Below are 24580 nucleotides of genomic sequence, written 5' to 3' on the forward strand. Positions count from 1 at the left end.
AAGATGATGGAAGAAAACAGGGAAAAAAGTGAGTGGAAAAAGCTAGAATTGAGCCTCAGTTCTGTTCCCAACTCACCCGTGGCTTTGAGGAAGCCATCCCTCTTTTGGGGCTCAGTTTGCCCATCTGAAAAATGAGCAAAAGGCCTATGCATCTCCATTGAGACTTGCTCTCCTCAATCCTTTCAGGTGCAAAGTCCATGGTCCTGGTACTATCCAGAATAGAAAACCCTGAGTTCAGGCCTAGTGAACACCAGAAATCCTTGTTGCTTCCTGAAATGCCAATGAATCAATTGAATTAGAGGTCAGAAAGGTTGCCAGAGGGCACAGACCCCAAACCTAAACTCAACATTCAAAGCCCAGTGGGCTGAGGGAGGATTCATGGGATATTCATCAAGGTTAGAAGGCTGTGTTCCTCAAGACTGGGGCCACTCTGAGCTCTCAACAGAGCAGGGAACCTCTCTTTCAAAGTAGACTCCTATTAGATGAGTCTGAACTAAGCCACTTCTCAGAGGGAGTTTGGAAAATCTGAGAGCCAGAATGGAGAGTAGAGCTCAGCTTCCTCATTATAGGGGGAAACAGTGCCCAGGAAGGAGGTACACTGCCTGGGCCCCAAAGCTATCTTATACCAGCATTTCCTCTTGCCGGAAGGGTGGGTTTGACAACAAGAAACACATGCCCTTTCCAGCACAGCAGTGAACCCATGTGAGGGGCCCAAAGAGGAAGGGCAAGGACTGGGCAGAGGTCTCCAAGGGCAGTTTCCCCAGCTGTCTCTGTGTCCTCTGATAACACAGAGCTGGACGCAACAAGCCCCACCCAGGAATCTGGCAAGGAAGGAAGGTGAGGGGATAGTCATCCAAGGGAAGCTACAGTCAAGTGGGTGGAAGGAACCTCCACCTCAGTTGCTACCATCACTGTCATAGTTCATAGTGATTAACAGTGGGTAGAACTCCAAGACTCCAAACCAGGGCCAAAAAGTAAATGCTTGCAGTTCTGTGTGCTGGATGATCTCTGTTGCAAGCACTCAACTCTGCTGTTACAGTGGGAAAACAGTCAAAGACAAATAAATGAACCAACATGGCTGTGTTCCAATAAAACAATATGTGCAAAATAGGCGGAAGACCAGGTTTGACCTGCAAGCCATGGTGTGCCAAGGCCAGCACTAAACTATCACATTAAAGCCATCTGGACCTAGAGATGAAAGACAGGATTTCCTTTAACTCAGCCTCACAAACCCTGGGATACCCCCATACACTGGTCTTCAACACAGGTCTCCAGATTTTATATTACATTAACGGATAGCTTAAAACTATAAATAACCCAAATGACATATTTCTATAATTAAATATTACATAACTACATATTAACACCTGAAATGAATCTTACACATACAAAAGATGTCAGGCATAAGAGACTTGGTTAATGGAAGAATATTTGGATGGAAAACTATACTTAGCATGTAATGAAAAGGTACTAGATAGAAAAAAAAATGTGATCTACACACAACAAGGAAAAATCAGTAAATATGAGATAGGAATGATGAAGAATATGGAATTTGCAAGACAGAGATTTTAAAATAAATACTGTACATATGTTCATGAATTTAAATAAAAATATAAACATGATAAAGAGAGACACATATTTAAAAGCACAAATGGAATGAGTACTAGAAATAGAAAATACAACATAAGAAGTGAAGAATTCACTGGATGCATTTAACAACCAATTAAACTTTGGAAAAGAAGAGATCAATGGATTTAAAGACAAAGCAACAGTAACTGTACAGACTAAAGGAAAGAAGGGAAAACAATAAAAACTAAACCCAGCCTCCTGCTGCCTGCAGGCAATAAGAGTCATAAAAACAGGCAGGGAGGGAGCATATTTGAAAAAATAATAATCAGTATATTCCCAGATTTGATAAAAATTACATACTCACAAATCCCAAAGGTCCAATGAACCTCAGATTAAATACGAAGAAATCCACATTGCACAATACAATCCAGTGAAAAAGAGAAACTGCCCCCCACACTGCAATACTGGGGATTGAATGCTGGTCATCCTACCACTGAACTACATCCCCAGCACTTTTTATTTTTGAAACCGGTCTCACTAATTTGCCCAGGCTGTACTCGAATTTGCAATACTCCTGCCTCAACCTCCCCTCCCAAGTACCTGGGGTTACAAGAGTGCACCACCTCACCTGGCTAAAAGAAACTTTTGAAACAAGCCTTAGGGTGGGAAAAGATAAAATACATGTGCAATATGCATATACAAAATATTTTAATCAAATGAAGTGAAAACATATCAAAATGTGTGGCATGCACAAAATATATAGCTTCAAATTCCTATACTTTAGTCTAAGTCAAGAGAAATTCAAATCAGTGATTTAATCTACTTTCAAAAGCTAGAAAAAAGCTAAATAGTTCCCAAGTAAATACAGTTGAGAAATAATAAAAGAACAGCAGTTGACGAACTGGAAATAGACAGTGGTCATGGATGGATAAGAATGTGAATGTACTTAATGCCAATGAACTTAAAAGTGGTTACAAGGATAAATTTTTTGTTATGTATATTTCACAGTTTTTGAAAAATAAAAGTAAAAAAAAATTGTAAAAGATTTTTTTAAATAATGGAATTAAAAACGTAAAAACAAGAAAGAGCATACTAACTTCTTTTTTTAGCATTTTTAAAAATTTGTTCTAATTAGTTATACATGACAGTAAAATGCATTTTGATACATCATCCACAAATGGAGTGTAACTTCTCATTCTTCTGGTTGTACATGATGTAAAGTTACACTGGTCATGTAATTATATGTGCACATAGGGTAATAATGTCCCATTCCTTCTACTATCTTTTAAGAAGTCAAAGACATAAGAGTCAAGTCTAATTTACAACAAGGGGAAGCAGATTGATGGTCACCTGGGGAAGAGATGCAGAGGAAGGGGCTGCAGAAGGCACAAAGGAAGCTTCTGGAGTGAGAGATATGTTTCACATCTTCATTTTGGTGATGGTGGTTGTGTGGCCCACTGAACTGTCATCAAACTGTACATACACACACACCAGGTTACTTTGCCTTGAAAGTACCCTGTGAGTGTTCAATAACCATATGACCAGGCAAGAACCTCGGTGCTACCTGGACACCACTTCCTCTGTGACCCCTACTCTGTCTCACTCATGCCTGTGTGAGAAGGGCAGAGGCCACGGCCCTGTGGGGATCAGCACCCTTGGGCCTGCCTCAAGTTCTGGTGACTCTGAGCAGTCCTTGCCCTCTGCCTTGGCAAGGCTCAGCATGAAAACCCACACATGTCTACCGACACCAAAAAATAAGGCAGTATATTTCCTGTGAATTGGGACAGGCTTTCTGGAAAAGTAATTTTGATGCTACAAGTATGTCAGGCAGGTCAAATCAATGCATACCCCTTCTGACCCACTTAATGTCACTACTCCTGGGAATCTATCCTGGCAAATGACTTCCCTCCCTTCTCCAAAGGTAAGAACCTGTATTACAAAAAATTAATCACTACATCCTTATCTGGGATAGAAAAAAACTGAAAACAACCTAAAAGTCCAATATGGGAATTTCTAAAACAAACATAGTCATAAAAACTATGTAACAACAAGGAACATTCTAGACCAGGTGATGCTGCTGTGAAAATGCAGACATCAAGAACATGAAGAGACTGCTCACAAGGACCTTAAACTATGGGAGCCTCAGACAAGAGGGGGCACATCAGGGGGGAAGCAGTAATCCTTAGATACCATGATGTCTTGAACTTAAATGCAATAATAAAAGTTTATCATATAATACTTGCAGAGAAATTGGTACGACATCTTCTCAGCAGTGAAGGCAAAAATGTATACTACACCATTCTTAAAATACTAAACTTGGGGGACCAGTAGGAGGAAGGAGTGGAAGGAAGGGAGAAGTACTAGAAATGAAACTGACCAAATTGTGTGCATATATGAATATATCACAAGTCCTACTAATACATATAATAATGCAATAATAAATAAATAAATAAAACACTATACTTTTCCCTTTGCACTGCATTAGTTATCCAGATGGAAACAAAGAAACTATGAATTCAGACCTGGGGATCAGGCCTTCGGTCTGATATCACATGGACAGAGTTCAGCTCAAAAAGAATAATTCTCCATCAGAGGAGTCAAGGAACAACAGACCACCTTAGGAGGTCTAGAAAGTGGGGTGTCCTCTATAAGAGCATACCCAAAGGTCAGATGCAGACTCTAGGACTTTACCCACAAAGACACCAAAGGAGCTGGGTGCAGTGGTGCATGCCTGTAATCCTAGCAGCTGGGGAGGCTGAGACAAGAGGATCAAAAGTTCAAAGCCAGCCTCAGCAAAAGCTAGACACTAAGCAACTCAGTGAGACCGTCCCTAAATAAAATACAAAATAGGGTTGGGAATGTGGCTCAGTGGTCAAGTGCCCCTGAGCTCAATCCCAGGTACCCCAAGATGCCCAAGAAGCAGAGGAAGAGCTGACCCATCCATGCTGGCATTATCTCTGGGTAAGGTAACCACAGGTTCCAGTTTGCATGGGACAACAAGACTGGTGTACACTGGGGTTCTGGCAAAACTCTCAATGACTTCTCACTCTCAAAAGTTTCCTGATTTGCTGGGCATGATGGCGCACACCTGTAATCTCAGTGACTTACAAGTCTGAGGCAGGAGGATTTCAAGTTCCTAAGTTCCAGGCCAGCCTCAGCAACTTACTGAGGCCCTAATCAACTTAGTGAAATCCTGTCTCAAAATAAAAAATAAAAAGGGTTAGGGATGTATTCAGTGGTAAAGTGCCCTGAATAAACAACCAAACAAACAAAAAGCTTCTGGATTTGGACAATAAATTATGTGCTCATCCTACTCACAGGAGGCATCCAGGCACCCATTACTCTGAAGGAGGTGTCTCAAGCCAAGCTGATCCAGAATCTCCCATCTCACTCCACAAGTCCATTAGGCTGAGGCTAAGCCATGAATTTTACAAGTAGGAAAATAACAGCCCAGACTTGCCCATCACTAAGAACACCACTGTCAGAACATCACTTGAGAAAATGTTTAAACTAAAAACAAGCAGCAGACTCACCTTTGTGGGCAACACAGGCCTATTATCTGTATTAAGAAGGGATCAGAGTTCTTCACTTTTAGCCCACTCTAAAATGAATCCAGGCAAGGGCTTTATCTGAACTTTTCAGACTAAAGTCAATGCTAGTTGGGGAAAGCAATCCTGGAGTTGCAAACTTCATCTAAAACATCCCTCTAGAGAATTCCTCAGCAAAACAAGAAAAGCTCAAATTCTTTGTGGAACCAGGCGGGGTATGAATGAACAAAGACAGAGGGCCATACAAGGCTCCTCCAGCATACACCTCTCCCAGCTTCCCTCCCTCTGCAAGCCAAAGTAAGATTTTTTTAATTTTTAAATTGTGGTAAAATGTACAATATGAGTGTAGAGTTCAGTGGTATTAAGTAGATTCCAGTCTGGTGCACCATCACCACCATCCACCCACAGAACTCTTTTCAAAAAAACTGAAAGACTATACCCACCAAACAGTAACTACTTCCTAAGCTTTGAATGTGTTCCCCAAAATTCAGGTGCTGGAAGCGTAATCCCCAATGGAGCAGTGTTGAGAGGCAGGACCTACAGGAGTGATTAGGTTAAGTCATGATCACCAGAGTGGGTTTGTTACAAAAGCATGTTCAGCCAGTCATGCCTGTTATGAGGCAGCAAGATGGACCTCAACAGATGCAGTCCCTGGTCGTGGATTTCTCAGCTTCTAGAACCATGAGCCAAATAGACTTCTATTTTCGATAAGTACCCAGCCTGTGGTATTTTTGTTAGAGCAGCACAAATGGACTCTGACCCTTACCATTCTCTCCCCCACACCTCCTGGCAACCAATATTCCGCTTTCTCTATGATTTTTGACTACTCTAGGTAACCTAAGTGGAATCATACAACATTTACCTTATAAGTGGAATCAATTTGTTTTTTTGCCTCTGGTTTATTTCACTTAACGTAATGTACTCAAGGTTCTCCTACATTATGCGTCCTGTCTTCCTTTTAAGGATGAGACACTATGGCATGTTGTGCCACATTTTATTTACCCACTCAATCATCAAAGGACACTTGGGTTGTTTCCACATCTAGCTAAGGTGAATAACGTTACTATGAACGTGGGTGTACACATCTCTCTTCGACATCCTGCTTTCAATTCTTTTGGGTGTATACCCAGAACTGAAATTGTTGATCACATGGTGAGTCCATTTTTAATTTCACGAGGAGCCACTATACTGTTTTCCATCATGGTTGACCTATTTTACATTCTTGCCAACAGTGGACAATGGCACCAATTTTTCTACATCCTTCCCAACATTTTTTTTTCTTTTAAATAACAGAAATGTGAAGTGATATCTCATTGTGGTTTTGATTTTTCATTTCTCTGAACTGAAGATTTTGCACTACAAACAAGTCTCGCATAACTAAACAGTAATTTAAAAAGTAAAATGCTTACACTCTCACAATGCTATTGTTGGGCCAGGTGCTGGGGTACATGCCCATTAATTCAGCAATTCAGGAGGCTGAGGTAGGAGAATTGTAAGTTTGAGACCAACCAGGCAACTGAGTAAGACTCTATCTCAAAATAAAAACCAGAAAGATGCTGCTCAGTGGTAGACCACCCCTAGGTTCATTACCTAGTACAGTTAAAAAAAAAAAAAAAGAAAGAAAAAGAAAAACCTATGTTGGCTGGAAGCAATTTTTCCTAATATCTCTATGATAAGACCCCTCAGGAAGCCCAGCTCATTCTTATTACGTGAAACATGAGATACAGAACAAAACAGAGACTCAGTGGCATTCATGTTTCTTACCCCAATCAGGTATTAATGGTCCCTGAGAAATCTCAGCCCCTAAGTCAGAAAAACAGCTAACAAAAACTGTTAGAGTGCTATAGGCATTTATCTTTGAAGAAAGTTATTGTGAAAATAATGCTCAATGGGGGCAAACTGCTAAATTAAAGCTTGTATTTGTCCCATCATCTAGAACTGGTTGCAGAACAACAGGTTGCCTTCTGCATATTCATCCCCGCCCGCTGAGCAATCCTCCTCCTTCACTGCTCACCTCATCAAAACAAAACCAATACCAACATTGTGCAAGATCATCTATCCAGACTGCTTCAAAATAACACAAAGAGTGGGTGGGGGGAACAAACGAAATTAAGATCAGCTATGAGTGGAATTCCCGATGATGGGAATGTAAGGCTCATTACATTTTTCTATTTTTGTATTTCTCTCCATTTCAAAAAAGAAAATTTCTCTGAAGAGGTATACTACTTGAAACATTTTCTGCAACCCTATGAGGCAGACAGCAAGTAGCTGAGAACAATGTTTCACAATGAGAACACCGGGCTTATCAAGGCCAACCAGTATCAGGAAAGAGTCCAGACTGGCACCCTGGTGCCCAGGGTAGTTTGACATCCTCCTGCTACTCCATGAGCTTTCCAGAGGACAGTGCATCTCAATTCTCAGGCCTCACTCCATACTGCCAGCTCCTACACAGATGAAGATGGCAAATCCCAGCCAGGATTCAGCAGGGAGGGTCTGGGCTGATTGGGCTTGAGCAAGGTGACCAGTCTCCTGCCTGTATTTCCCAACCAGGCTCTCATTTCCTGCCTGTTTCTGTTTGTTCCCTGCTGTTCTGCCCCAATGCACACTAACTGAAAAATGATTAACTCTCAACCACACACACTGCCAATTCTGCAAAACCCTGATAAAACTACAATGCCCTTCAACCACTACGCAAACCTGCTGCAATTCTGGATTCATGAACTCTGCTATTTGAATTTGCTGCTATGAATGTGTTACTGGGCAAGTGAGTACAGTTCCCCAGGAGCCAGGAATCTGTTCTACAAAGCCTCTGAGGAAAGAGATGACCAGGGACCTCAGCCACAGCAGCAAGAACAGAGCTCTGCTCTGGCTATAAAAATCAGGATGGCAGTCTGAGGTATAGACGAAAAGGTAAACCAGCACCGTCAGAAGGGCAGAAACCAGTGTTAGGCTGTCTGTGGCCCATGTGGCCCTTTATCAGTGAATACCTGACCTGAAGGGGTGGGGGCACAGGGCATGTGGGTCCAGAGGGTTTCCCTCCAGACAGGGAGCAATGCAGGTCTGGGAAGCCACACATGATGAGGACAAGGCATAGTTCTCCCATTAGGAGGGACCCACAGGAACAATAGCAAAGATCCAGCAATGCTCTATTTCAGGGGCAGTGATGGCACTGTTTGTGAGAGGCTATCTAAGCACAGGAAATGACCTGGGGTCAAAGGCCAAGCCACTGGAACCCCCCAACCCATATTTCTCCAGAACAGAACACACTGAGATAAACTGCCAGGAGATGAAGCAATAAAGTCAAGATTGAAAAGTTGGGAAGTCTTAATATGTCTGCCTTGTTCTGAAGAATTCCAGTCCAAATAGGAACCACCAATCCACAACAGAGGCAAACTGTGACATTGCTACCACTCATCCTGACCCTCCTATTCCCTCTGCCCTCACACAGATACTGTGCTAGTCAGCTTTCCATTGCTGCAACAAACACCTGAGATAATCAGTTTATAAAGAGAAAAGGTTTATTTTGACTCACAAATTTGGTGGTTTCAGTGCATGACTCATTGACCCATTGCTGTGGGACCTGTGGTCATAGGTGGCACATCATGGAGGCAGTGTGTGGCAAAATCATTCACCTAACAGCCAGAATGCAAAAGAAAGAAGAGACCGGGTCCCACTAACTCCTTCAGGGGCACCCCCTCAATAACCTAAGACCTCCTAGGACCTACCTGTGGAATAGGTCCCCGAGCTGGGGACCAAGCTTCTAACACATGGAACTTTGGGATCTAAACTTTCAAGAGCTAACCTATAGCAAATACTAATGGTTTCAACCATTAAAAGGTTTACTGTTTAAAAACTTTTTGTATTATCATGTCCCTCAATGTCCTAATTTTCTTCTCCCTGGACCAATTCTACTGTAAGACACACATGATACATCTCAACTTTCTCACCATCTCCAGTCAGTAACCAATTTATCTTCTCCTTTTTAAGGTAAGAGTCCTTGAAAGAACTATCAAGAGTCTCTGTTTCATTTCCTCACTTTCTGCTGGCTCCTTTGGGCAGCTCCAGCTGGGTTTCTATTACCCCACGCACACATGCTATGCACCCAGAGCACAGTGTCTCCAGTCAAGGTCACCAACGACCTCTACTTTGTCCAAGTCATTACCAGTTTTCTGTCCTCATCCTGCATCATCTTGCTGGGGTAAAGCTGACTGCTCCTTTACTGCAGAGGCTTCTACAACATGAAATCTCCTGGTCTCCCTTTCATCTTAGTCCACTCACTCAGTCAATTCTGCATGGGTTTTCTCCTCCACCCAGCCTCTGGCACCCCAGGGCTCAGTATTCCAACCTCTCCTCCTCTTCCTCTTCTTAGTCAACATGCTCACTTGTTTTGATGTTCTCCTCAGCCCACTCCTTCCTCTGATGGTGTCTTTCACCTCCACCATGATTAATGAGAAAGAAAGCTGACATCAATTGTACTCCCTTTCACTCATACTTGGCTTTAGTCATGTAGACTTCTTCTGATCTTTGCAACTGCTATTCTCTCTGCCTGGAACTTTCTTCCCCAGACCCCCACTTGGCTGCTCTTTCACTAATATTCATAGCAGGACCTGTGGTCCATGCCTGAAATCCCAACTACCTGGGAGACTGAGGCAGGAGAATAGAGAGTTTGAGGCCAGTTCTCAGTCCCCAGGACACATCCTCAAAATGCTCTTCCCTGGCCACCCCAACCAAGAAGCTTCTCGATGCCAAGCAGGCTAATCCTGCTCTTGGTGAACCATAAGCACTGCAGAGTCAAATGCACATGAAGTACTATACTGCCTCCGTCTCACTGGGAGCCTTCTGGGGGCAGGGAAGACAGCACCTGGACCAGAGCCCCAAGCCTTCCTGAAACTCCAAGGCTGAGTCAGGGGCCCTTAACCCAGCTTCGAATCACACTGATGCATCCATCACATTTGCTGGTTCCACAGACTCACCTAGGTAGGGCTTGGCAATCAAAAATATGTACAGAATCATGATTTATTCACAAAGGACTGGACAACAGAATGTGGCTCTTCTCTTGTACTTACCCAAAAGACAATGTTGTAGCTGAAGAGGAGGTACTTGTACCAGCAGCTGACCTCGGCGTTCGAGTATCTGTAATAGTGCATCTTCTGAGAAGCAGGGCCTGCAAAGAGACAGCAACTGATGAGAGGGCAAGTTAAGTGTAAAAGCATATGCCCAAAACCTGCTCCCCAAGGCAAGAGAGAAGGTGAGGCGATAGATTCCAGAAATCTCTAAATTGTTTCTCTTATGTCCTATTGCTAGTCCAAGTGCAGTGTACTACCAATATCAGCTATAGATGAGGTAAAAATCAGATTGGAGGGCTGGGATTGTTGCTCATTGGCAGAGCACTTGCCTAGCATGTGTGAGGCACTGGGTTCAATTCTCAGCATCACTTATAAATAAGTAAATAAAGGTGCATCAATAACTAATAAAAATATATTTTTAAAAAGTCAGATTAGGTTGGCTTCCAAAAACAAACAAAAGAATTAGAAGGGAATTTTTAAAGAACAGAGAAAGACAATTTTCAAGATGTCTTCTAAGTCCCTGGAGTTTGCTTGGAACCATCCCAAACATTCAGCTCATAACCTCACGATTGGGTATTGATTTTTCCTCTTCATGCTAAGGAAACAGGAGTTCAGAAAGGTCACGTTGACTTGCCCAAGGACAAGAGAGCAATGACAAATCCCAGCATCTGCACCAAGAATAGCTGACTTCACACTCCATATCCTTCCACCCTCCAGAGCCAAACAAGGAAATGAGGAAACAGGGCTTCACAAAGAATCATATTTTGGAAGAGGAAATGAAAGGTTAGGCGGGTTAGCATGATTTCAACTGCAGACAGTACATGAAGCCAGAATTAAGGCTCCATATTAATTTACCTATTATCTGAGACAAACTCCAAAGCTCAGCCTGTACAGAGGTGAAGGCCCAGCACCCTGGCCTGGGTAAGACCTCAACAACCCATAGCAGCCAGCATTTGCTTCCACCCTCTCTTCTCCTCCTTCCCTTCTATGACCACAGTTTTGGTTTTCGGGCTTTAATAAAGCTTAGGCTACACAGCCCTGTAGGAAGACCCTGGGACCTACATTTTGAAGGATGATGGCTGCTGTTTTTAATCTGTGTCCATTCCCCCAAGTCTGTCACAATCATACAAAAGGAAGGATGGTACCAAAGGAAGACTCTGAGGGCCTGGCCCACCTGTACTACTTTCCTTTTTGAACCCCAATGGCAATCCAGGTGATCCCTGAACTCCTCTACCATCCTCTGGTGGGGAGTGGTAGGGAAAGTGAAAATCTCTGCTGCCAAAGCAGAGTCAATGCTGGGGAAGGAGAGGGTGTCTAGGCTCACAGAGCAAAGCTCCCTCCCCAACACCCTGTTTACCTCCCACTTTCCAGGGTGAGGGGGAACCACTGGAATAGGGTCAGGGGCCAGAACAAACATGGCCAGTGAAGAGACAACCCATCCCTAATACCTAGGAAGAAATCAGTGCCTAACGCCTATGTGAGGATTAGCAACTTACAAAATCGGTACCAGAGAAGCCATGGAAACCCTGCCACTTTGTTGAGACAAAAGTGCAGAGAAGGGACAAGGAAGCACATTCCTCTAGAAGTGGATCCTGTGACTGCTCAGTCAATCCTCCCAAGGTGTGGAATCAAGATGCTGTCTAGAGCCCACCATTAACTAGCCCTGCTCCCATCTTCCCAGGAGGGATGGAAGAGAGGTAAGCACCCTGCTGGAAGAACCCAGCCTGTCTGATCTCAAAACCTAACTAGGAAGATACCAGCCACCCAGCAGCCCTCATTCCAATCCCTTAACCTCCACCATCAGAAGAATACTTCCACAAAATTGCCCCACAAGAATGAGGGACAGCAATCTCAGTGCCCAAGGCCTCTGTGACAGAAGGACACACAACTTGTGAGGCCAGAACATAGCTAGAGACATGTGAGATTCTACAGGGAGAAACACAGGGACCTCTGGCAGAGACAGAGGCAACTGTAGCAGGATGACCAGATCATGTCAAGGCCTGCTCTCCTGGGGCCTTGGCATCTCCAACTAAAACAGGGCTTTTAGTGAGCAGTCCCTCATACCACTAGACTGAGGGCCCCAGCTGGCAGCATCAAAATTATTTATTCCAAATACAGATTCCAGTACTCCTCACCCCACAGCCCAATTCAGTTTAGTGGATCTAGGTTGGGACCTGAATCTGCATTATTGATAAGTTCCTTAGAAGACAGGGACATGCTTCTTGACATATGACCAGAGGACCAGTATAGGCCTGGGTAGGGGTTGCAGTTCCTTTGGGGATCCTGTGAGAATAGAAGGGCCTTGTTTATTGGGGTGCAGCACATAGACTGGGGGTCAGTTGAGGAAGACTCCTTGTAGACACTTAACTACCCAAAGAAACTAATATCCATCTGTGTGTCACAAATTATAGAGCCTCAAAGCATTGGGGATTTTTGTTTGGGGGTATTTGGTGGTAGGCTATAGATAGATACAGGTATGTTGGGAAAAAATTAAAACTAAAACTTGATTGAGTTTATCACAGAAAACAGCCAACTCAGCTGAAAATGCAGCACAAGGCAGGAAAATATTGTTAGTGGTAGAAACAGTGTTCCTTTTTACCCACAAGACAATCCTGCTCCTTGGAGTACAAAATGTTTGGCAGGCGATGGCCCTTCCCTTTCTGAAGCTGGCCTTAAACACAGGGGAGGGCTGGTCAGACATAGCACCCAAATGTTTAGGAATCCTAGAAAGTGCCCCTTGCTCACCAATTAACCAACCAAGCCAGAATCCCCCTCTCTCCCTGACTGGAGCTCCATAAAGGAACTAGCTAATGAGCTAATAAACCAGTCCAGTTTGGGGGCCTCATTCCTGCTCTCCTTGCCCAGGGTCTTTGGGACATGATTATTCTGTGGTGACACAGGGAATCTCACCCTGAAGACCCCTTGTCTCCTTCAGGTCCAGCCAGTTCAGTATGGAGAACAGATGCCACACAGGGAACCTCACAGAGATGCAACCAGCAGGGAGACTTGAACTGTGGAGCACGGTTTCTCCTTCCACGGGCACCTGGTTTCTCTCCCACCTGCTTTACCCCCTTCCACCCACAAGCCACACAAACAACCAAGAAATAACTCTGCTTGCACAGATGTTGGGGCCCAAATCCAAGTCAGAGGGTCCCAACAGCCAGACCTAACCCAAAATGACTTCAAAGTGAACATGGTCATTGGCATCTCACCTTATTTGCTAAACCAAGTCACAATGGAGGAGGGCAGAACTTGGCCCTCTATTAACGATGTGTCCATTAGCACCTTAAATGAGCAACTAAGCATATTAGCTCCCTACAAGTAGATGGCAAACTTTCCCAAACTTAATTACTACCCTAGCAGAGAAGAATCCAAAAGCTATTTTGTGTGCATAGAAAACAATTATCAGAACCTCAAACTGTCTCAATTCTAAAAACTTATTAATGTAAAATAAAGTATTTACATAGCAAATACAAGGAACATGTTGGTCAAATCATCTTCTCAAAACAGGGGTAAAGGTAGAATTATTTAATAATGTTGAGATAGTGGATTAGCAATCTGAGGAGAGTTAAATAAACAAAAATCTAAATATTTAAAGGACATACGTATATGCACGTCTTGCACAGAGTTTTATTTCAGTAGGTACATGTTAATCATCTTTTCTCTAAACAGTATTTGGCATTGAACCCAGGATTTCACACATTAGGCAAGCTCCATCCCACTGAATTACATCCAGCCCTTTCTATTTTACTTTGAGACAAGGTATAAATTGCCCAGGCTGGCCTTGAACTTGCTATCCTCCTGCTTCAGACTCCTGAATAGCTGCAAGTACAGCATAAGTCACTGTCCCTGGCCTCATCTTCTGAAGCAACAGGGAAAAAGTACAAGACTACTCAAAATTCCCATGTGATTAAAAGTAACATTAAAATAATAAACAAATGACAAGTGATATGCACCTATAGCAACTATGACAGAGGATAAATACAACACAAACATTCATACTTAATAAAACAAGACTCCAGCTTTAGGTAAACAAAGGATACAAATATTACACAGAAATGGAAGATCAATATAATTAATATATAAAAATGTCAGTGGACTGGGGATTGAACCTATGACCTTGCACATGTGAAACAAGTGCTATAGCACTAAGCTATATTCCCCGAGCTGGAAATAAAATTTAAAGAATATCCAGAGATACTATTTTATACTTCCTAATTTAACAAGATAACCACCACTATTGCTGCAACCATGTTCATATCTTGTTGGCAGCAGAGAGATGTGTTACTACCCTTTCATTCAACACCCCAAAACTCTGGTCATACCCTTAAACCAATAAACTCATGATTAAGAATATGCCTCATGAAAATAAAGGAGAGGAAAAAGAATACATATTATTAAACATGAACATCATGGCTTGCAATCATGGAGCAAATTTGTAAGCACATGGGTAAAGGCCAAAGCAGAATACAAGAGTTTGAAAATGGGTGCATGGTGTGGGTGGCCTTTAATTGATTTTCAAAAAGGTTTCCACTATCGCACTCACCATTTCCTCCCTGGTGTTATAAATGCAAACAGAAGTCACTGCTGGGATGGGGAGGGGGTGGCAATGAGTCCTGCAGTCATCATAAACAGGTTCCCCGTCTACCTCTGTGTCATATTAAGCTGTGCCATTCCTCCCCACTGTCCTTTTTTAAGTAAAAAAGTAGCACATGCTCAACTATAAAATATGTGATCAACTCAGAAGTGTGAAAAGTGAACTGGCAATGAGAACTCACTCAACAATGGCTTACCAATTGTTTAACCACAGCTCACAATATGAAATACATTTAATGGGTTGAGGATAACTGATTTCAGTGTAGAACATTTGCATAGCAAGTGTGAGGCCCTGGATTGGAGCCTCCGTACCACCTGCCCCCCCCCAAAAAAAAGGAAAGAAAGCAAAGCAAAATGAAATACATTTAACAAAAAGCAATCCAGTGTGCACAAACTTGCGTGGACAATTAAAATGACTTTCCTGGAGTCATACTTCCTCTTTTCACATTCAGTATATTTTAGATCTGCTCTTAAATTTTTTTTCAAAATTATACCTCCAGATAATCTAAGAACCAACTATTGTAAAAACTATGCTGAGAAAAACAGCAGACCCTAGCCCCACCCATAAGCCAGGCCTCCTTTAAGGCCAAGGGATATTCAATTTCTAGCTCAATCTTGTTTATACACAAATATCTCTTAGAAATGTCTGTATATAATGTTTGAATTACTTTCCTGCTTTTTTGGATTGGGGCATTACCTGTCCACTTCCTACCTTGGAAGATAAGGATTTAACTCTTCTGCCCTTGAACCACCTCTCCCCTGAGCTACCCTCCCATATCTGTCCTTTACCATCTCTCCACTCTGTAATTATAAGATGTAGAGTTGGCTAGAGTCATTTTCAGAGTTGACACTACAATGTTACCACATAGGTCATCAAAAAGGGCCAAGTACACCACAATTGTCTGCTTTTCCTGTGCAATTTTTGTTTTCTCTGGAGTTATTCTTGTTTTTGTTTACTTAAATTACTATTAACTTCAAATTCTGTTTTTCTTATATTTTTTATTGATGCATTAGAGTTGTAAATGGTGGCAGAATTTGTTGTTACATATTTAAAGATGCACACAATTTAATATTATAATTTGGTCAAAGTCAACCTCAAAGTCAATGCCAGGTGTCTAACCCTCCTCTCAGTAAGTTCTTACACACCAGATGTTTTATTTCTAATCCCTTCCTGAGGTTTCTGAGCTGCTTCTTTGATCTCACCAGATGCCCAGGGATCCCTTTCCCCCTTGGGATTCAGTCTACAGGAGGCTCGGTCTTTGCTCACTTTTGTCTCCAGTGCAAAAGGTGAGTTTTCAGACCAGGTATATCTGAAAACATCTTTGTGAGACGTATGTGTAGACATGGGGATTAAACCCAGAACCTCCACATGCTAGGTAGGTGCTCTATCCAGTCAATACCTTCACAATTTTTTTTCCACATTTCTTTATTGGTGCATTGTAGTTGTACATGTTGATGGGATTTGTTGTTTCATATTCTTACATGCACACAGTATAACTATATTCTACCTCACTCTTGAATGAGTTTGTCTGTATATACAATTCTAGACTGAGAATCAATTCCACGGAGAACATTGAGACGTTGCTCCATCATCTTCTATATTCTTCAAGAGCACTGAAAGTCCAAAAGCACTGATTCCTGATGTTTGTATCTGACCTGCTTCTTTTATCTCTGTAAACTTACAGGAACATCTCCCCAGCATATTAAGACTTCAGAGTACCAGTTTGGGTCTACCTTCTACCATATAGCTCAACATTCAGAGGACCATTCCTATTTAGGAAAAAAAAAAAAAAAAAAAAAGCTTTCTATTCTAGGAATGTTTTCCTTGAGATTTTATCACTTGCATTCTTTGTTCTCCCTTTCTGCAACTGCTTTTAATGGATGTGGGAAGCCTGGCTCGTTCTTTCATTTTTTTTATCTATTATCTGTCTTTTCATCTTTTTACTCTATATCCTAGAATACTTCCTCTTCTAATAATTCTGATGTCTTTACTTTGCCCACATTTTTAGATTTTTGAATAACTTCTGATTTTCCACATGTGCTTTATTTGATAGTATCTATTCATATTTCATGTATGCAATATTTCTTTAACTCTGAGAAAATGTATGAGTTTTTTAAAAAATTGTTTTCTCTAAGACTCTTTCAAGTTACTTTTCTTCTACTTGCCATCTTTCGTGTTAGTCAATTTCTTCATATGCCTAGTAATCTTTGGTAATCCTCATGATTAAGAATGAATGACTAAGGAGCTAACTAGAAACTGGGCAGGTAAGTTTCTATCTAGAGTGATCTAGCTGGTCTTTTGTTGGAAAATCCCTGTTATCAGCATCATTTGTTTTACTCTTTTCTTCCTATGCTGATTAGGTTTTCTCAGTGATATTGGTTTTATTTTTGTTTGTTTGTTTGTTTTTTGCTACTGGTATTTAACCCAGGGGCACTTTACCGATGAACTACATCCCCAGTCCTTTTTATTTTTTATTTTGAGACAGAGTCTCGCTAAGTTGCTTAGGGCCTTGCTAAATTGTTAAGGCTGGCCTCAAACACGCAATCCTCCTACCTTGGCCTCTCAAGTCTCTGGGATTACAAGTATGTGCCACCTTGCGGGGGGGGGGGGGGGTGTCCTTTTTAATCGCCAAAAGACTGGCTGTCAGTATTCTAGAAACAAATAGAAGACTGAGAAGAGGTGATCTCAATATGAACCCCCAAGAATACCTGGAGTCTCCAAGGCCCTTCGTTTTTTTCCTTCTGCGGAATTAATCTCCCATATTCGGTTTAAAAGTGGGAGAGGCAGTCACCTAGCATCACGGAGGAAGGAAAGGAGTCTAGGAATTGACTCCTTTCAAACGATCATATTTACCCACCTCGGATGCCCATCATCCCTGCTCACCCTTCAAAATCAATTCTTACATTTTAAACTGGGATACTCATCCATCAATTCCTAGTTTACGAAAGTTTTCTTGCTGTTATTTTCTTTGCCATTCTACCCATGCTCATGAATTCCTTTTTTAAAATTCCCCTTAACTTGCGTGAGATTTTCAGAGAAAGTAAAATTAAGTTTGTCTGTTCAATTCATCACTTCTATCTCAGGAAGATTTCAAAGTATTTTTAGTTGCTACTTTTTATTTAGCAAAATAAAAAAGTCAAGAAGAATCTATCACCACACAAAATAAAGGGCAAAAGAGACTCTGTTCATGTAATTAAGGTGACTAATCAACTGGTCTTAAAATAGGGAGATTATTGAGTGAGTCCAAAGTACAGTTAGTTGTCCCTTTGTATCTGCAGGGCATGGTTCTAGGACCCCTGTGGAAAAACACACCAGAGATATTCAAGTCCCTTATATAAAATCATGTAGTATGACCTACATGCATCCTCTCAAACTTTAAATTATTGACAATATCTATATTATTTACAATATCTAATACGATGTAAATGCTTTGCAAATGTTGTTTATTGTTTGGCGAATACAATCAAGGAAAAAAGTCTATGCATGTTCAGCACGATGCCATTTTCCTTTCCAAATGTTTTCGATCTGTGGTTATTTGAATTCAGATACAGAACCCACAGATACATAAGACCAACTGTAATTACATGAGCCTTTATAAGCACAGCTTTCTCCCAGTCAAGTGCAGAAGCATAAATGAGAGAGATTCCAAGCATGAGAAGATTTGATGCACCTTTGGCTGGGTTTGAGACCTGGGGGTCACCTGCAAGGATCAGAGAGACTCCAGGAGTTAACTCCTAGCTGTGTCTAGCATCCAGTAAAGAAGCAGGGACTGCTGTCCTACAACAGCAAGGAACTGAACTCTGCCAACAACAGGAAAAAAGAGCTTAGAAGTGGATCCTCCCAAGTCTCCAGAAAGAAACAGTCCTGCTAACACTGTGATTTGGGCCTTGTGAGGTCCCAAGCAGAAATAGAGTTGAGTTTTGTTGTACGTGGACTTCTTACTTACAAAAGCTATGAAATAATAAAATAAGCACTGGCTTAAAGAAAAAGGGAATGGAGTGGAAAGGCAGAAAAGGAAAGATTTCAATTAAGAAAAAAATTGGGACTTTAAATTAAAACTGGAGTTTACAAGTTGGATGTAGTGGTGCACATCTGCAATCCCAGCTACTCAGGAGGCTGAGGCAGGAGGACTGCATATTCTAGGCCAGCCTGGACAACTGAACAAGACCTGTCTCAAAATAAAAATCTTAAAAGGGCTGGGGATATAGCACAGCAACAGAGTGCTTGCCTACATGCACAAAGCCTTGGATTCAATCCCCAAAACAAAAAAATCAAAACAACAACAACAAAAAACCCTTAAGTTTATAAAAAAAAGTTCATTACCTCTCCCATTCATTTAGCGATCAGCTCCATACAAACAGTCATCCTCACCAACTGGCACTCAAGAAGCACTGTTTGTGAGCTTCTCATCCATGTTAAACTCTGGCTGGTGCATAGGTATCCCACACCCAAGGGAGTTGGGCCCTTTCTCCTCAACCCTCATAGGGAAGGACAGGCACCTGCACACCCTCCTTCAGGTTCTCCTCTCCCTGCAGTTCTTTAGCATCTCCCCATTCTGACCTGCCCTCTTTGGACAACATATGTTTTAAAATGGGCGCTGACTCTGGTCAGAAGCCACCAGGAATATGAATTTGCTGGAAATGCAGAATAGGAGTGTCCCTCAATGTGCATTTTAATTAGATCAAAATTCAAGAAATTGAGATACCAGACTCATTCCTGACACAGATATAAAAATAAAGGGGAAGAAGACAGAAACAACCTGCCAGACAGATACAGGCAGGCAGACAAACTAAGGCATGAAGGGAAGGAAACCAGACTGCAATGGAGAAAAGGGAACTGAGTGCCATACTGCCTGACCTTGCTGTAGAGACAGTACAAGCTCTCACTGAACACTGTCCTGAATTAAAGCTTACCACCCTTCTAGGAGGTAGTTACACACTTCACACCCCCTGTGATACTGCTTTCTGCTATTGGCTCCATATCTCTTATCTTATCACCCAAACCTTATCCCCAACCTCCAGGCATAAAATTCAACTATGGACTAAGAAGTGCCATTTGGATCTCTCAGGTATCTCAATCAATGTGGCCAACAACTGGGTTCCCCGAGGGCATGTTCATCTACCCAGACACAAAGTCATTTGCTCAGGAGCTGTCCTTAACCGTTCTCTGCTTCCTCATCTGTAATGAAGTACAGATCAGTACTTCATTATCTTACAAGAAGGTCTGAAAACCTACCTAGCTCTCCACCTCTACCTCCACCCCTCCTCCAACCCCTCTTTTACCTGAGGACCAAGTGACCTTAATGACAACCCATTCACCCACATTCTGAGCTAAAACAGCAGCCCCTCAATTTAATTATCCTTGCAATCTCCCTTCTCTCTAGTGTCCAGATCCAGTCATTCACCAAGACTTAACTTTTCACCTTGCCTTCAAGACTCCCAGTACTGGCAAATGACTGGATCTCAGGCTCAACACCAGGAAAAGGCAGCCACATTCCCAACAGAATTAGGGCCCTTCTGCACTTCCAAGTAGCACAACTTAGGCCCTGGACAGTCACCATCAAAGAAGGGGGTGCCTCAGGGCCCACTGGGCACCCAGGAACCTTCACAGGCCAAACGAACAGATAGGTCCTAAGGGAGATTCCTAGGAGCGGGTAGATGGGCATGGAAGGGAAAGGAGCTCCAGTAGGCAGTAGGAGAGACAGCTGGTACGATGCAGGCCACAGTAGGCTGCCCCAAGGCACCACCACACTCTGAGAGCAAAAGGAGGGGCTCAGCTCTCTCTGACTCAGCCACAGAGTCAAAAGTATCTATGTCTGCTGCTGACCCAGTCCCCAGTTACCCAACACCCTATACCCAGGGTCTATCAGGCAGCAGATACTCACTGGCATCAGGAAAGTGACAGCACTGTGGAAAGATACCATAAAGCTATACAGGGTTTGGGGTGAGCCACCTTCCTTTATCACAGGGTGATAAGCAGTGCCCCAGAGCACAGGTATGGGGGAAAGGTAGGCTCCAAGGATCATCAGGTCTTGACCACCAGCCCTAGGATGTCTTCCATGTGAAGGTTCAAGAGAGGTTGGGCCCCCAGCTCTGAATCTGGTCTGAGGTTCTAAGTGTGGGGCTTCCTGTAAGAACACTGAGCTTGGCAAATTAAGCATTATAAGTTTCCACCACCAAAAACCCACAACCCCAAACCTGTGAGTTTCAGAAGCATCAAGGGGCCTCCTAATTGGTGAGAGAAGCCTTTCATCTCCTTCAATGCAGTTATCAGGAGAGAAGCCCAGGCAGGGGTAGATATGGGTCAGAGGAGGGAAGCAGGGAGGGGACTCTGCAGGAAGGGTTTGGCCTGGAATGGAGGTCACCTAATCCAGTAATTTTAAAACTTACTATTTTTATTATTTCTTAAGCCACAGAAGGTTTTGTTCAAAGAAACTCTGACCCAGAAACCCAGCTTGGAAGCAGGCAGACAGAGTTCGGGTCACCTTTGTCTGCAGGTGACTGGGGGAGAAATGGAGCTCTGTGAGGTGACCACAGAAAACATCCGGCTAAATCCACATGATACCAAATTCCACAGAACATCCAAACTGTTAAAGGACATATCTCCAGAATCCCATTGAATAGTTCAACAGGGCTGGTATAGACCTGGAAATGTACATTTTTAAAGAGCTATCCTTCATAGCAGTCAGTCTGAAGAAGCCTCCACTAGCCATATCTGGAACAATCTGAGAATCAAACCAGACAAGAATTCATGAGTGGATTCTAATACACACACGGATAAACAAACAAAGGAGAAGGATGGAAGATGAATGCCACAGAATTAAATACAGAAGGTTAAATACAGAAGGAATTATGGAATTAAATCACCACCATTCAGCAACCATGACAGAAATAACCCATTCTGTCAAAGATGCTCAACAGGTCCTAAAACTAGTTGATCAAAGTTTGATGGGAAACAGCATATTTTATAGTCTCAAATTATCTCCCCACAGAACACTTGTTAATTGCAAGAGTATCAAAGTAACTTAGCAGTGGAGAAACCCAGCCAACACCACAATAAGCAAATGATTACTGCTAATATCACCCGTAATGAGTCAAATTGAATCAAAGACATCATGTGCCTCCCCAGGGGAGGCACCTAGGACATAACACTCTCTTGTTGAAAATGCTGAACCTGAATCTAATCATGAGGAAACATCAAACAAACTCAAATTAAGGGTGATTCTACAAAACAGAAAGTTTGCAGTCCTTTTCCTTGAGGGGGGAAAAAAAAACAGACAAAACATAAGGTAACAAACAAGCCTCCGCAGGGGGCCCCGGAGATTCTCAGAATGATTCATCAGGCAGCTCCTTCAAATGCACTAGCAGCTTTAAGATAATACCTGCCCACCCAGGTGAGGCAGGGCCTGCTCACCCAGAGCTGCTGCCCCACCCCATCCTCTCAAATGGCTGGGGGAGAGGAAGCCTGGTTTGCAAGTTGATTTCCCACACCATTTGCCTTCTGCCATCCAAAGTGAAGCTGCCCACTCATAGGATGATGTGGGGCTGACATTGTCATGGTGCCCTGAGTCCTGTGCCCTAATAATCACAGCCCCCTCTGAAAACCTAAGTCCAGATCAAACCCCTATGCACAGAATCCTTTCACATGCCCCAGGAAAAGCACACAAGAGCATCTTTCTCAGCCGCTGCACACAAATGTGGCCCATGTGGGCCACTTTATAGCAGCATCTCCAAGGTGGACAAGAGCCCAGGAGGCCAACATGCTGTGCCTCAGGACAAATCACTGGAGAACAGAGTCCCGTGTCCACTCAGAAACTCTTGGGAGAGTCAGAAGGCCAAGGGCAGCCCAGGTTATCAAGGCTGCAGACAGCCTTCCCAGCAACCTCTGAGTGCACAGGCTGGCTTAGCAAGCTCCTTGGGGAGGAAAGCCTTTGTTGTGGGAGACAGCACCTCAGGACTTGTTACTACATGTTCAGGGTGCTTACTGCATGCAAGAACCCAGAATGACTCTGTGGAGAAAATTCTGACTCAGAGTGGGACCTGGCTATGGGACTTGGGACATGATTCCCATTACTAGAAGCAAGGCCAAGTAGGTGCTAAGCACAGGAAGGAGGTGCAGCAGGAAACTGGTCAGGAAATGCTCCAAAGAACAGCTGGTTTAAATGTGAATCGGCTGAGAGCACTGCATCTAGAGGAACATCATCCTGGGAGCAACAGTGGTGTCTGGCAGATGGGGCATTTGGCCACCTGACCTGGTGGCTGGCAACTGTCTCGGGACACACTCTCCAATGCAAATCATCAAGAGTCCCCATTGTGCTCCCAGTTCTGGGCTGGGGCCTGTAGATGGCATCAAGACAAAACCAGTGTGGCCACCTTTGCAGGGCCGGCCACTGGGAAACCACTCCTGAGCACTATAGGTTCCAAGTTAAGAATGGATCCCTTGGACTTAGCACCTGTAATCCCAGACAGGAGGCTGAGGCAGGAGGACTTCAAGTTCAAGGTCAGACTGGACAGCTTAGTGAAACCCTAGCTCAAAGTAAAAGCTAGAAAAACAGTTGGGGATGTAGCTCAGTGGGAAAGCGCCCCTGGGTATCTTGGTGGGAGTAGGGTGAGTAACCAATGGATCTGTTCTGGGGAAAAAGTACAACTCTACTCAAATGACTAGATTTTGCTGGTTGTTGAGGAGCTGCTCTAGTAAGGCTGCTAGAATTTGACCTGCATGCCTAATGGAGACTTGAAATGTTCTCTTTTTGTGTGTTGCTCCACCTCTCTCCTCCTACAAAGGAAACTAGTTAAGAGAATTTCAAATAATACATATTTAGTCCTTTCCTCCATTTATTTCGTGGCTGAAAGACAAGGAGTACTTCTGGATGTTTAAAAATCTTTGTATCCAAACTGCATAGTCTGCTACAATATACTGTGTTAAGACAAACAACCCACTTCACCCTGAGGAAGGCATTCTGGAGAACTCCCAAACTACCAGGCAGTTCAGGGTGGGACACTTTCCAGCCCAAGGCAAAGCCTGGCTCCCAGCCTCCTACAAGCAAAAAGCCTGGGGGAAAAAAAGATTTACAAAACTAAAAACAAGCAAGAAACCTTCCCAATAAAGTTATGAAAAGCAAAAGGGGGCAAGGCTAAGCAAAGCTGAGCTGGAAAATGTCAAAAGAGAAAAGGAATGGTAGGGGGTTTAAAACTTCAAATCAATGAAATCAACGGTGGGAGACTACTGACAAGGACTGAGAGGAATCTAGCAAGTTAGTTCAACAAAACAGCCACGAAAGCAGAGCCCAGGAGGGCAGGGACTCGGCCACTAGGAGCTGGGGGGAGCTGGGGTCTCATCCCCAGGGACCTAATCTTCCCCCCAGTCCTTCACCATAAATATAGGGGGTAGGCAGGAGATGCTAGTATGATCAAAACAGTCACCTGTCTTTTCCACTGCAAAACTACAACAAAATGTAATTTTATAGTCCCTCTTCTGAGCTATTTATTTGAACTTTAACACACACCCAAATATTTTTATATAGAATGCTTTGAGTTTCAACAAAGTTCAAAGAACTCCTCCAACCTGATTCTGATCCTGTCCTCCAGCTGGACCACACAGGGACAAACAGGACATGGCAAGTGACACCAAATGGTCCAGAGAGGTTCCAATTACCTGCCTCGGTTCCATGCCCCAAAGATGAACTCACCAGCAGGCTTGAAGCCAAGGGAGCTTTCTGGGTACCAGCCCCATCTCCAAGATACTCTCAGCACCCAGGAATAACTTTGTGTGCTGCATGTCCGAGAGGGGCCATAGATATG

At 43.1% G+C, this 24580-nt stretch overlaps 1 protein-coding gene across 3 annotated transcripts in view; it reads right to left on the bottom strand.

The window, feature by feature from the left end:
• Positions 1–24580, bottom strand: part of TSPAN14 (tetraspanin 14) — a 56342-nt gene that overhangs the window by 18657 nt on the left and 13105 nt on the right. For 2 of the 3 annotated variants that reach the window (XM_079136099.1, XM_079136097.1), the window contains exons 2-3: positions 10184–10281; positions 9500–9550 (exon numbers count right to left, since the gene is read on the bottom strand). In XM_079136099.1, coding sequence (XP_078992225.1) covers positions 9500–9550; positions 10184–10264 — 132 coding nt within the window. In that variant the 5' untranslated portion in view covers positions 10265–10281. The remainder of the gene's footprint in view (positions 1–9499; positions 9551–10183; positions 10282–24580) is intronic. The other variant, XM_079136098.1, reaches the window with a different exon arrangement.

Source organism: Sciurus vulgaris (genome assembly GCF_902686455.1).
Source record: "Sciurus vulgaris genome assembly, chromosome: 4".
NCBI lineage: Eukaryota > Metazoa > Chordata > Mammalia > Rodentia > Sciuridae > Sciurus > Sciurus vulgaris.